The following is a 15,085-nucleotide window of genomic DNA, read 5'->3' as shown; positions in this document are numbered from 1 at the left end:
GTTTAATATCTCACCCCAAAGATGGCACCTCCAACAATGCAGCACTCCCTCAGTACTGCACTAAATTGTCAGCCAAGATTACGTGCTGAAGTCCTGGAGTGGACCATCTTATTGAGAGACACTGAGCCAGGCTGGCACTATTAGATACATTATTATAAAATAAAAATAGGAGAGTCTGGGAAGAGGAGAGAGTTACTCAAGACTGGCAAAGTAGTATTCTACAAGGATAGTGCTGGGACCACTGTTGTTCACCATTTACAATGATTTGGACTCGGGAATCGTAAGTACAATTTCAAAATTTGTGGGTGATACCAAATTGGGGGTATAGTTAATATTGAGGAAGACTGCGACAAAATACAAGACATTAATAAATTTGCAGAATGGGTGTGTAATGGCAAATTAATTTTAAAATAGGTAAATGTGAAGTGGTGCATTTTGGTAGGAAGAACAAGGAGACAAGATACTCCTTGGCAAATAAGGGGGTGATTTTAAACCCCAAGAACAGGTGGGTTGGGGGTGGTTGGGGGTTGAAAATAGTTTTTTTTGGGTTGCAACCGCAAAATTTTCGGACTTTGCATTACCATTAGGAAGCCTGTACTTTTACACGTTAAACCCAGAAATAAAGCCGGGTAGAGGAGCAAAGGGATCGAAGTCATACAGATACACATCACAAAGTAGTGACACAGGTTAATAAGGCCATAAAAAATGCAAAGCACTAGGGTTCATTTCTAGAGGGATAGAATTGAAAAGCAGGGAAGTTATGTTAAACTTGTATAGAACCTTGGTTAGACCACACTTGGAGTACATGCACAGTTTTGGTCTCCATATTATAAAAAGGATATAGAGGCACTGGGGAAGGTGCAAAGAAGATTTACAAGGATGATACCAGAACTGAGAGGTTGTACCTATCAGGAAAGATTTAACAGGCTGGGGCTCTTTTCTCTAGAAAAGAGAAGGCTGAGGGGTGATTTGATAGAGGTCTTCAAGATTATGAAAGAGCTTGATAGGGTAGATAGAATCATGGAAGTTTACAACATGGAAACAGGCCCTTCGGCCCAACATGTCCATGTCGCCCAGTTTATACCACTAAGCTAGTCCCAGTTGCCTGCACTTGGCCCATATCCCTCCATACCCATCTTACCCATGTAACTGTCCAAATGCTTTTTAAAAGACAAAATTGTACCCTCCTCTACTACTGCCTCTGGCAGCTCGTTCCAGACACTCACCACCTGTAGAGAAGATGTTTCCACTTGCGGGGAAGACCAGAACTAGGCGCCATAAATATAAGATAGTCACTAATAAATCCAATAGGGAATTCAGGAGAAACTTCTTTATCCAGAGAGTGGTTAGAATGTGGAACTTGCTACCACAAGGAGTAGTTGAGGCGAATAGCATAGTTGCATTTAAGGGAAAGCTAGATAAACACATGAGGGAGAAAGGAATAGATGGTTATACTGTTAAGGTTAGATGAAGAGGGGTGGAAGGAGGCTCATGTGGAACATAAACACCAATGTGGACCAGTTGGGCCAAATGGCCTGTTTCTGTGCTGTACTTTCTATGTAAAGAATAAGAGGCAAGCATGGAGAGAAAAAGGGAAAACTGGGGAAGCAGTGTGTTTGCATTTTTAAAAAAAATTGGTGTTTGGGTCTGTTGAGTTAATTGTAGTCATACTATTTATTGACATCTAAATAGCTGTTACGATAATACAAGGGTGTCCAAACTCTGACCTGTGGTTCATATGCAGCCCAGAAGCTCTGTGTACTTGTCATATGAAGTCCTGGTGACATTTATTAAAGGGACAGAGTTTGCGCTGGTGAGGTTACAGTTCAAGTTTCCGATAAAATTCATTTGCATAATCACAAACAAAATCTTTAATGTACCAGCACAATCGGGCAGCGTAATAGAACACAATTGTTTTTTTTCTTTTCATTAAAAAGTATTCCTTAATTATGGTAACTTGGAGCAGTTTTATTAATACAGCTGAAAATTGGTTTATCACCAAAAATAAGCATTTTTTATTAAGTGTCCAGTCCTCCACCTGATGATGAGTTGCAGATTATAAATAAAAGGAGCCAACAGTTGACAATACATAAAAATCACAACAGTGATTTTAAATCACTGCAAATGACTTTAAAACATTACACTGAACCATTTAATAGTTTCATTGGTATACATAGTTAGTTTCTTAGTAAATTAAATATTTTTAATGAAATCTTTTAAAACGTGTCTGTGCGCCTAAGAAAATGAGTGCAATTTGAAGAGCCTTCCCGAACCAGCACAATTGGCGGAATCTCGTAATTTTGACCTAGGGGCGTGGCCAGTTTTGTGGGCGGGGCCTGATCCGGGCAAATTGAATCTTGAACCGGCCCAGCCCAGCTCTTCAGGTACCACAGCCACTTCGAAATCTTCCTGTCTCTGTTGAATCCTTAGTCCCACTCTGAACAATAGAGCATCTTTTAAAAATACACTGCCTACCCAAGCCTGCTGGCACTTAGAAAATCTTTCCACCTAGCCCTGCTCCCAATTACAATTTTTTAAAAAAGCCTGAAGCTCAAAGGCAAAATAAGATCACAGTCGCCCAATGAGTTGATCCAATGACAAAAGTTGGCCCCATCTCCCACCATAGTAAGCCACTCCAAATAGAACCACGGCCGGGAGTTACCAGCCTAGCGCATATGCACAAGATGAATTATCTTTATAATATATCCACTAATCAATAATCAAAACATATATACTGTAGTCCACATAAAATGTTACATCAGAATATAAACTAAATATTCATTTCCAAAATATTACATCTAACCATATAACCAAAATATGTATTACTGTATAGAATTACATCCGATCAAATAAAAAAAACTCAGCTCTTAATCCCTTAATATTTAATATGATAATTATGTCACTCAGACACCAGCACTCAATTTACGACTGTCACCTCCTCAGGACAAGGTGCGACATCGCCCAGCTGTTCAGTTATAATGTGTTACTGTTGTGATTTTTATGTATTGTCAACTGTTGGCTCCTTTTATTTATAATCTGCAACTCATCATGAGCAACGCTACGGGGGCATTTATTAGTATATTAAGAAATACTTCTGGGAAGACTAGGCAAAAAGCTTTAATGAAACAAAATGATCACATGGAGCTTTTTGTTTTAAAACAGTTCAGTTTCTAACAATTGAAAGTTTCATGTTCAAAAATGATATGAATTTGTATTGTGGCAGTCAAGTGGCCCACTAAGACAAAGTGTTTGGAAACCCTTTTTATAATAGGATTTATTTGAATATTATACTGATTTGCAAATTTACACCAGACTAAGGTCGTCTGAAATTCTCTGTAGCTATCAGGAGTCTAAAGGTAAAAACATTCTCCTGTTTATGCCCAGTACTTCCCAGGTAGTGATTCAGAGCTGTGTTAATGTGCTTTGTCTCCCCCCTCAGAAAATTCGCTCCCTTCTGCATTATCAAGACATTTTCATTTCTCCCACCAACCATCCTTATGAATTCTGGGTAAAACTGCCCAATTTGCAAGCAGTCTTTTGTTAGGTATGGAGGATTTGTATGTTAACAGATTCTATACATAGCTGAGGTAGTTTCTAAATGCTATTGATGGATATACTGATCTTTAACAGTGCAATTATATGCCTCTTCTATACTTTATATGCTATAAATAAAACTCAAAAATGCTATTTACTTCAAAAAGTTTATTCCAAGAACAGGAGCAGCAGCTCTATGGTGCCATAAATTTCTTAAATTATGTTGTAAAATATTCAAAATACACATTCACTTTTAAGGTCTTCTGCGACAGGTAATGGACCTGAGGTTCAACAGCTGCAAAGGACATTTAAGGCTCAAAATCTTAATTTAAAGAAGGGGTTTGGTTCCCCCCAAATATTAATTTTACACAAGTAATAATTTAAATTTCACTAATTTTCATTTGTTCCAAGTGTGAGAATTTGAAAAGCAGAAGCGTAGAATCTCATAGTAACAGGCAATCTCCTCCGAGGTTCAACTCCTTTTGCTTCCTGTCACAGATATGTAGCCACTAGTTTTTGTTCCTTTGATTTTCTGTATATTTACATATGGTCTCAACTAGCATAACAGATCAAACCAATTAAAATACAGCAGTGATGATTGAATGACAAAATGCACACTAATCTAGGTGATACAAACAGGATACTTCATTTTATGGCATAAGTGATTTTATTTTAAAGGGTATTTAAGCACATTTCCATTATTTTGTAGTTTTGCATCCTTATTCCCCTAACGTGGCCAAGAGGCCGAGCACATGGCCTGCTTCCAGGCTGCCTCTAAATCGGGTGGTGTCATTGACCATTTAGGCATTCCTCTCTGCTCTGAATTTCTTTTTCCACTGGTGAGAGATGCCACAAGCTTCTGTTCTGTGCCTCCTCAATCAACGGATTGGAAACTGGGCTGAATCAGCTTTCTCAGCTTGACTGGCTTTCGGGCTGCTATGCTTTGACTATCTGTAGAAAATTATTAAGTTTCATTGCCTTATTGCAAATTCTCATTAATGTATATTTAACATGATCATGAGAGGTACTTGGAAGTACAATATTTCAACCAGGGCCATCACCATTTGGCTCATTTTATATTCCACTGATTTCCACATATCAAAATGCAGGCATTCCAAAGTATCTCACACAAGGATGAATTACGGTACTGTGAAACAAAAATAACTACTTCATGGTAATCAGAAACTTGTGGTAAACAATAAAATGCCTCAAAGTCAAGTCTGTTAAAGGGGTCTTTTACTCATTCCTAATGAGGTGTTTCAAATGTTTCACAATTAAGGTACTTGGTGGGTTTACATGATGAGGCATAGTGAAATCGTAGTTATTTGAATATGAGAAGGAGCAAATAATGCACTTTAATGCTCTCCACTAAATGTTCTGAGCTGCTACCTCCACCATTTTCAGAAGGCCCATTAATAAAATGAAATATTAATTTTGTTTGCTTTAGCCTTAAGCAATACATCTACCACAAGCAAGTTAAGGAGCAGTATGAATATTTAATTTCATACAAAAAAATGACATCAAATTTGCAAGTAGCCTCTATCTAGTAAAAAATGCCACATTCAACATGGCAATTCTTTACATTATGCATAACAATACTGCTCTAAAACACCCAAACACAGCAGAATTATGGCAGTAGTTTGGGGTGGGGGGGGGGGAAAGAGAGATAGAAACAACTTCAATTGCAATGTTATTGTCCTGTGTGATAAATTCATACTGAAATGTGATAATTCCTGTTAGGTTGTAAAGAAGCCATTAGAATGCTAGTAACAAAGAGTGGTCATATTTTAGGTTTGTTGCATCTAGGGTGACAGTAATCTGGATCTATATTAAAAAAAAATTGTTTTGGCCTGTGTCAATTAGCCAAATTATGATTATTTGTCAGACTGCAGAGCAACAAATAGCCTAAAGCAGGAACACTGAAAACTCTCAGAACATAGCATGCAAAATATTTACGTGCACTCACTTTGGTAAAAACAGCATTATCTATTTGCAAATAAATTTATTCTCTGATTGTCAGACTGCATATATTACACTTAAGAATGGTCTCTAGTCAGACTATTTTCAGTATGCAGATTTTTTTTAAAATTCCATTTTAAAGTCCAAATCTTGCATGTTTCAAATTGATTCAATTGGTATCAATTTAATGATTTCAAATAAAAAGGGCTTGTAATATAAGCTCAAATCATACATATTTTTTATGTGATCACAACAGAGCATATGGCTAAATGGAAAACAGAAAAACAGCACTGATATGTAAAATTTCCAGAATAATCCTGCAGTTCAGTATTGAAATTCATAATTATTTTACAGTTACTAAGAAACTGCAAGCAAAATGGAGATAAAACAAACCAGGGGAATATTAGCATAAAAACTGCCATTGTCAGAGTGTCAAACTTAATCAGAGTCTTCATCATCAAGGTATTCCTCTGCGTTGCTCGCAGTTCTTATGACTCCTGAAAGGAAAAGGAGAGGTACTTTACATTACAGGCTGGCAGAAACACAGCTAAAATGCTACAACATACCTTTGGTATGCTTGCAAATCATTCAATATTAAAAGCTGTAAAAAAAAAATTTAGTGGACCATTTAAAAAAACAATGGCATCTTCTACCTTTTAAATGACTTTGCATACTGGTTCTATCCCATGCCGCCACAAGATCTGCCTGGTCATCGGAAGGTAGCAGAATAACACTACACTACACTAGGCTAGACTAGACTTTGTTTTAGACTTTGAACAGCCAAATAAATTTAATAGGAAAATGTTAACAGTAGCTGGTAACTTTGCTAGCTCCTTGTATCGTAAATAACAGTTTGCAATCTTGTGCTAAACTGTATAATCATTTTCTTATTAGTGATTTGTTTTCCCTTATCAAGTACAGGATTTATCTGCCTTAACTCTCTCCCTTGACATTCAACGGCATTAGCATCGCCGAACCCCCCCCCACCATCAACATCCTGGGGGGTCACCATTGACCAGAAACTTAACTGGACCAGCCATATAAACACTGGCTACAAGAGCAGGTCAGAGGCTGGGTATTCTGCAGCGAGTGACTCACCTCCTGACTCCCCAAAGCCTATTCACATCTACATTTAAAATAAAATTGCTGGACTATAACTTGGTGTTGTAAAATTGTTTACAATTGTCAACCCCAGTCCATCACCGGCATCTCCACATCACATCTACAAGGCACAAGTCAGGAGTGTGATGGAATACTCTCCACTTGCCTGGATGAGTGCAGCTCCAACAACACTCGAGAAGCTCGACACCATCCAGGACAAAGCAGCCCGTTTGATTGGCACCCCATCCACCACCCTAAACATTCACTCCCTTCACCGGCGCACTGTGGCTGCTGTGTGTACCATCTACAGGATGCACTGCAGCAATTTGCCAAGGCTTCTTTGACAGCACCTCCCAAACCCGCGACCTCTACCACCTAGAAGGACAAGGGCAGCAGCCACATAGGAACACCACCACCTGTACGTTCCCCTCCAAGTCAAACACCATCCCGACTTGGAAATATATCGCCCTTCTTTCATCATCGCTGGGTCAAAATCCTGGGAGAACCTTCACCACATGGACTGTGGCAGCTCACCACCATCACCTTTTCAAGGGCATTTAGGGATGGGTGATAAATGCTGGCCTTGCCAGCAACACCCACATACCACGAGCAAATAAAAAAAATTGCAGATTGTCTTTGAAGGTTCCAGAAAAAATCACCACTTTGAAAAGTGTAAGACTGATAAATACCTTGAATAAATTACTGGAGCTTTGAGAACTTAAATAACTATTAAATTCAAAAGGAAATGCCAATAAAGCACATCACACAGCATGTTGTATTTGAATTGAGTGGCTTGGCACCTCCCTTTTGTTTTGCAGGCAAGCTGACAGATTTATTATGACAAAATTGTTCATTTTTGTCAGTCAATATGGGATGTTATAGGAAGAAATTCTGTGAAATAACTACAGATGGGATACAACTTAAAATCCTCAAAGAAACCAGGGACGAAATGAGCAAGATTCTGGTTAATGTTTATAACAGCTCCATAAGTGCAGAAATTGTACATCAGGACTGGAGGGTAGCAAATATTCTCCCAACGTTCAAAAAAAAAGTACACATGAAGCTAGGAATTATAGATCAGGAAGCCCATCACCAATAAAGGGGTGGAAATCCCCAAAGCATTTTTGGGTGTTACCAGCATGCATCTAAAGAGCACAGAAGCCATTCTTTGAGGAGGTAAATGAGGTAGTGGACAGGGCTCTCTGGTGGATATAATTTTAGAAAGTATCAGTAAACTTTAACATGCAAGTGGTTGAGGTTAATAGAATTAATGGCAAATTAATTAACCTGGATTGAAAACTGGCTTGGCAACAGAAGTTAACAGACAGTGATAAATGAAAAAAAAACACAACTTTTATCAAGAAAAAGATAAAAGTTGTAGTTTTTTTGCAAAAAAAAATTAATTTTGGTTTAGAGGGTCCAAAGATGGTGTAAAATAAATAAATTTGCAGCATGAAAGTCACCTTTCACTAAAAGTTCAAGAAGATTCATGATCACAGTTTTAGTAAAAACAATTGCATGGATTTTTTTTTAAAATGTTGTGTTCAAAAACTTTTATTCCTTTAGTAAAAGTATGTCAAATTCAGTGAACATACACTTAGTTGTAGTTTATAATTTCATTCATAATGAAACTGGGAGCCCTTTTGGAAATGTTTAATTAAGCTACCCGTGAATCCACAACAGCAATATAGCATGCAAAATGTTATATTTTCAGTCACTATTCGGTCTATCCCTGTACTTTTCTGTTTTGATACATGAACTTAATAAAATCTTAAAATATTAATATATTAAATGATAAATTACAAATACTCATTTCCTTCGGGCTGGGGGGGGGGGGGGGGAGCTCGGGCTGGGGGGGGGGGGGGGAGCTCGGGCTGGGGGGGGGGGGGGAGCTCGGGCTGGGGGGGGGGGAGCTCGGGCTGGGGGGGGGGGGAGCTCGGGCTGGGGGGGGGGGGGGGAGCTCGGGCTGGGGGGGGGGGAGCTCGGGCTGGGGGGGGGGGGAGCTCGGGCTGGGGGGGGGGGGGGGGGAGCTCGGGCTGGGGGGGGGGGTGGGGGGGAGCTCGGGCTGGGGGGGGGGTGGGGGGGGAGCTCGGGCTGGGGGGGGGGGGTGGGGGGGGAGCTCGGGCTGGGGGGGGGGGTGGGGGGGGAGCTCGGGCTGGGGGGGGGTGGGGGGGGAGCTCGGGCTGGGGGGGGGGTGGGGGAGAGCTCGGGCTGGGGGGGGGTGGGGGGGAGCTCGGGCTGGGGGGGGGGGGAGGGGGGGAGCTCGGGCTGGGGGGGGGGAGGGGGGGAGCTCGGGCTGGGGGGGGGGGGGGGGAGCTCGGGCTGGGGGGGGGGGAGGGGGGAGCTCGGGCTGGGGGGGGGGGGGGAGGGGGGAGCTCGGGCTGGGGGGGGGGGGGAGGGGGGAGCTCGGGCTGGGGGGGGAGGGGGAGGGGGGAGCTCGGGCTGGGGGGGGGGGGGAGGGGGGGAGCTCGGGCTGGGGGAGAGCTCGGGCTGGGGGGGGGGGGGGGAAGAGCTCGGGCTGGGGGGGGGGGAAAGAGCTCGGGCTGGGGGGGGGGGGGGGGGGGAGAGCTCGGGCTGGGGGGGGGGGGGGGGGGGGGGGGGAGAGCTCGGGCTGGGGGGGGGGGGGGGGGGGAGAGCTCGGGCTGGGGGGGGGGGGGGGGAGAGCTCGGGCTGGGGGGGGGGGGGGGGAGAGCTCGGGCTGGGGGGGGGGGGGGGGGGAGAGCTCGGGCTGGGGGGGGGAGGGGGGGGAGAGCTCGGGCTGGGGGGGGGAGGGGGGGGGGAGGGGGGGGGGGAGGGGGGGGGGGAGAGCTCGGGCTGGGGGGGGGAGGGGGGAGCTCGGAGGGGGAGATTGGGGGCAGAGGGAGGGGTTGATCGGAGACGGAGACATCGGAGAAGGGTGGAAAGATAGGTTTATTTTGTTTAACTTTGTGCAATGGTTTTTTGTTTAATTTTGCCTGATCTGGCCTTTCACACCTGGTTTTAAAAGGCGTGAATCGGAAACCGTGGGAAAGCCGGCCAGGTAAGTTTAAAATCGTTTTAACTATCTACTGTGTTAGAAATAAAGTACTTTAAGTACCTCAATGAGGTATATTTGGTTCTTTAACCATCATCGGGGGGAGGGAATGGGAGATCGGGGTTGGGGGAGGGGGCGGGATTATTAAGGAAGTAGTAGCAGGACATTTAGAGACTCAAAATAAAATTAAGGAAAGTCAACATGGTTTTATGAAAGGGAAATAGTGTTTGACAAATTTATTAGAGTTCTTTGAGGAAGTAACAAGCAGGGTGGATAAAGGGGAACCAGTAGATGTATTTGGATTTCCAAAAGGCATTCGATAAGGTTCCACAGAAAAGATTACTGCACAAGATCAGAGCGCATGGTGTTGGGGGTAATATATTAGCATGGATAAAGGATTGACCATCAACAGAAAACAGAGAGTTGGGATAAAGGGGTCATTTTCAGGATGGCAATCTGTAACTAGTGGGGTGCCGCAGGGATCAGTGCTGGGGTCTCAACTATTTACAATCTATATCAGTGACTTGGATGAAGGAAGCGAGTGTACTATGGCCAAATTTGCTGATGATACAAAGATAGTTGGAAAAGTAAGTTGTGAGGTTGCCACAAAGGGCCCGATGTTAGCAGGGCTGCGGGGGCTATCGGGCGCGTGGGTAACGCGCCCGGCAAAATGAGTCAGCCACCCGCGCGATCGTAGCATAATTAGATCCACTTACCTTCTCCTCCGGGTTCCCCACTGCTGATCTGCGTGTCGGGCGGGCTGCGCATGCGCAGTAAGATCTGTCAGCTGGAGGAGCTCTAATTAAAGGGGCAGTCCTCCACTGACAGATGCTGCAACAAACAGAAAAAATTACGGCATGGAGCAGCCCAGGGGGAAGGCTGCTCCCAGTCTAATGATGCCTCACTCCAGGTATCAATACATGGGGTGAGGAGGAGGGGGAGGACAGAGATCTTCCCCCCGGCAGGCGGGAGGAAGCGGCCTGCCTCTGCCACCAGGAAGGCCTGGCTCGAGGTGGCGGAGGAGGTCACCAGCACCACCAACATATCGCCCACCTGTATACAGTGCAGGAGGCGCTCCAATGACCTCAGTAGGTCAGCCAAAGTGAGTACACTTACTCTTTCCCCTACACTCAGTCTGCCACATCACCGCCCCCACCCCAAATCTCCTTCAGCACTGCCAACACTACTCTGTCACATCACCCCTCATACCCACTCAAACCTCATCCTCATCTTACCTGCACCTACTCACCTCGCCAGTACTCATCCCGCCACTACCACTCAACCCAATCCTCATACAATCTCATGGCTCTATCACATACTCACCCTCTCATGCATCTCTTTCACGGCCAGCCTCACTCAACCTGCCTCTACCTGTGCTGCAGCCACAGGGCATGCATCACATATGTGCAGTAGGCAGCGTAAGGCAAACATGTCGTGAGCATGAAGGGGATGCACAAGGGTGTTTGAGGGTTTGTCATGGTTGTTACTTATATTGAATTTCTGACCAACTCACATTACATATTATATTGGCACCACTACTGCCATGTTTTTGCGAATCTTGTCTGGTCTGTGCAATAATGCCCTTTCCTGAGGATCACTATGAAGACCCACAACTGATGCCACCCATTGTGTCACTGCAGAGTGGGTGTAGGTGTATTTGCAGGGCTCTTTTGCGCAGACGACTGAGAGACGTCGGCGATGTCCCCGGTGGCACCCTGGAAGGATGCGGAGAAGTTGTTGAGGGCAGTGGTGACTTTGACAGTGACAGGTAAGAAGATGGTGCTCGGGCCAGCCTGGAGCAGCTCGGCATGAAGGAGGCTGCAGATGTCCACGACTACATGTCGAGTGACTCTGAGCCTCCGTGTGCACTGCTGCTTAAAGAGGTCCAGGAAGCTGAGCCTCGGTCTGTGGACCCTGTGGCGAGGGTAGTGCCCTCTGCGATGCATCTCTCTCTGCGGTTGCCCTCCCTCCTCCTGTCACAGCACTCTGTTGTGGAGCTCCACGTGTCAGAGGTGGATGGCGTGGATGGCGAGGCTGGTGATGCTGTTCGCCCTCCGAGGAGGTCATGACTGCAGCTACGGCGGCCCCCATCCGGAAGATGTACATCTGAGGGGGTCCGCAAGGTAGGTACATGTCTCTGGGCCCCGGGGTAAGTGTGCAAGTTGGTGACTTTGATTGTCAGGAGGAGGGTGGTGGAGGCCAAACTTTGTCCCAAGTGACAGAGTGGCCTCCTGCAATGAGTGAGGGTCTCTTCCCCCCAACCTGTCAAATGGACCTTTGCAGCTGCCACAGGCTGACAGCTGCAACAGGTCCATTTGAACTGGGAGTGTTTCCCCCAGTGTGGGAAACAGTCCCAGTTTGCTCTAAAATCCCACCCCTCCGCACATAATCCCTTAATCAGGTCAGTTAATGACCTGAACAAGCAAAATAAATAGCGTCAAGTGGAACCCCGCTGGCTTTAATTGCCTGCGGGATTCCCACCAGTGGGGGCTGCGCACGCACGCCGGCGCTTCAGCGGGGAACTCGGAAGTGCGCGGGTTCGAGGCGGGCTCCGGTCCCGCTCCGGGATTTCCCGATTTTCGGGGCCCCCCCGCCAGGAACACACCCGCTGGCAGGTGCTAAAATGCTGCTCAAAGTGTCTGCAAAGGGATATAGATAGGTTAAGTGAGTGGGCAAAAATTTAACAGATGGAATATAATGTGGGAAAATGTGAAGACATCCACTTTGGTGGGAAGAATAAAAAAGCAAAATATTATATAAATGGAGAAAGACTACAGAATGCTGCATTACAGAGGGATTTGGGTGTCATCGTAAATGAAACACAATAAGTTAGCATACAGGTGCAGCAGGTAATTAGGAAGGCAAATGGAATATTGGCCTTTATTTCAAGGGGGATGGAGTATAAAAGCAGGGAAGTCTTGCTACAACAGCATAGGATGCGCTGGTGAGACCACACCTAGAGTACTGCGTGCAGTTTTGGTCCCCTTATTTAGGGAAGGACATACTTGCATTGGAGGCGGTTCAGAGAAGGTCACTAGGTTGATTCCGGATATGGAAGGGTTTTCTTATGAGGAAAGATTGAGCAGGTTGGGCCTATACTCATTGGAGTTTAGAAGAATGAGAGAAGATCTTATTGAAACATACAAGATTCTGAGGGAGCTTGACAGGATAAATGCTGAGAGGATGTTTCCCCTCATAGGGGAATCTCGAACTAGGGGGCGTAGTCTCAGAATAAGGGGTCACCCATTTAAGGCGGAGATGAGGATAAATTTCTTCTCTCGGTGGGTTGTGAACCTTTGGAATTCTTTGCCCCAAAGAACGGTGGAGGCTGAGTCATTGAATATATTCAAGGCTGAGCTAGACAAATTTTTGATCAGCAAGGGAGTCAAAGGATATGGGGATCAGGAGGGAAAGTGGATTTGAGGCCAGAATCAGATCAGCCATGATCCTATTGAATGGCGGAGCAGGCTCGAAGGGCTAAATGGCCTACTCCTACTCCTATCTCTTATGTTCTTATTATGTTCTTTTTATCCCGTCGGCTTTAATTGCCAGCAGGACTGCCACATTTGTGAGACGCGCGCACGTGCACACAGACACGTCTGTGGGGAACCCGGAAGTCGGTGGGTCGGAGCCGGCTTCCTCACCCGCTCGGTATTTCCCCGATTTTCGCAGCCCCAATGCACCCGTAATTTCCTTTGAAAATCAGTGCCCAACTATCTATTGGATAAGTATGAGGAGGGTGGTCCTGAGTAACATGGCAGCACTGTGGGGTGAGAGGCAGATATACTGCAAGAATAGGAGAGTCGTGGTAGTGGAAGATTCTATAGTCAGTGGTATAAACAGCCGTTCGTTTGTCATGACCAGGGATCCTGACTGGTGTGTTGCCTCCCTGGTGCCAGGGTGAAGGACATCATGGAGCAGGTGGAAAAGTTCTGGAATGGGAGGGAAGGCAGCCAAAAGTTGTTGACCATGTTGGAACCAATAGCGTGGCTGCAGGACTGGTGTAGCAGGGAAGGGTTCATGTTCTGGGGCACCGGAGTGATTTCTGGAACCATGGGAAGTTGTACTAAAGGGACGACCTTCACCTGAACTGAAATAGCACCAACATCCCAGCAGAGAGGGTAAATAAAGCAGTAAAGTGGAGGATTAAACAAAATGGCAAGGGACTGAGGAAAGTCCAGGTTTGAGACTGAAGAGGGACAGCAGGATTAATAAAGCTATTGGGTTAGGAGCAAAAGGCTTAGCTCAAATAAATAGTAAGAAAACACTATCAAAGGAGAAAGGGAAAGAAACAGGCTATGAGGTAGTGAGAGATAAAAACTGCTGTAGAAGGTGCATAGGATATATTTTTTAAAAAAAGAGAAACTCTAAGATATTAAGGGGAACGGATAGGGTGGATAGAGAGAAACTATTTCTGCTGGTTGGGGATTCTAGGAGTAGGGGGTACAGTCTAAAAATTAGAGCCAGACCTTTCAGGAGTGAGATTAGAAAACATTTCTATACACAAAGGGTGGTAGAAGTTTGGAACTCTCTTCCGCAAACGGCAATTGATACTAGCTCAATTGCTAAATTTAAATCTGAGATAGATAGCTTTTTGGCAATCAAAGGTATTAAGGGATATGGGCCAAAGGCAGGTATATGGAGTTAGATCACAGATCAGCCATGATCTTATCAAATGGCGGAGCAGGCACGAGGGGCTGAATGGCCTACTCCTGTTCCTATGTTCCTAACTCAAGAAAAAGTATAAGGGTCAGTGTTCCAAAATCAGGAATCAAGATTGATTGGTGTGTATGTGAATACACAGCACTCAACACAAAATTGGAGAGTTAGATGCATTAACAACTATGGAGAGGTATGATATAAGTAGCTATAATGGAGACGTGGCTTAAGCTTGCATAGAACCTGGGATCTTAATCCTGGTTATAATATTTTCATGATAAAGAAGGAAATAAGGGGGTGGGGTGGCAATGATAGTGAAGAATTCTATCATGGCGCTAGAACGCAAGGATATGTGGTGTATATGGATTTTCAGAAGGCGCATAATAAGATAAGGTACATCACAAGGAGCTTATTAGAAAAATTCAAGCACATGATATAAAGTTGATTGATGGACAGGAAACAAAGAGTTAAGAGTATACGGGTGTTGCTCGGACTGGAAAAGGGTTGGATGGGACATATCTCGGGAGAGCGTGGGGTCTACTTTTGTGATCATATTTAGATGATTTGGCCTTCGGTAGAGGGGAGCATGATCTCAAAATTTATTGAGAACACAAAAGTAAACTTTAAAATGTACGTTCCTTAGAGATTTTCTGCAAGAATTCAATAGTATAGATTATTGCCCAAGCAAATTTCACAGAGTTTTTCAAAAGAATAAAGGAGTCCACTGCTCCTTTACACACAATCATGGAAACACCAAAACAATTTTTTTTGTAGGCAAAACTACATGGAGAAAGAGTTCTGTCAGTGCAGCATTTGAAC

At 44.6% G+C, this 15,085-nt stretch overlaps 1 protein-coding gene across 1 annotated transcript in view; it reads right to left on the bottom strand.

Annotated features, from left to right (window-relative positions):
- Positions 1-3,687: 3,687 nt before the first annotated feature.
- Positions 3,688-15,085, bottom strand: part of ostf1 (osteoclast stimulating factor 1) — a 91,773-nt gene continuing 80,375 nt past the window's right edge. The window contains exon 10 of the mRNA XM_067983095.1: positions 3,688-5,990. Coding sequence (XP_067839196.1) covers positions 5,932-5,990 — 59 coding nt within the window. The 3' untranslated portion in view covers positions 3,688-5,931. The remainder of the gene's footprint in view (positions 5,991-15,085) is intronic.

The sequence above is a fragment of the Heptranchias perlo genome, chromosome 4 (assembly GCF_035084215.1).
Source record: "Heptranchias perlo isolate sHepPer1 chromosome 4, sHepPer1.hap1, whole genome shotgun sequence".
In the NCBI taxonomy this organism is placed as follows: domain Eukaryota; kingdom Metazoa; phylum Chordata; class Chondrichthyes; order Hexanchiformes; family Hexanchidae; genus Heptranchias; species Heptranchias perlo.
The sequence above is the reverse complement of the archived record's forward strand: the minus strand, read 5'-3'. Positions and strand labels throughout refer to the sequence as shown.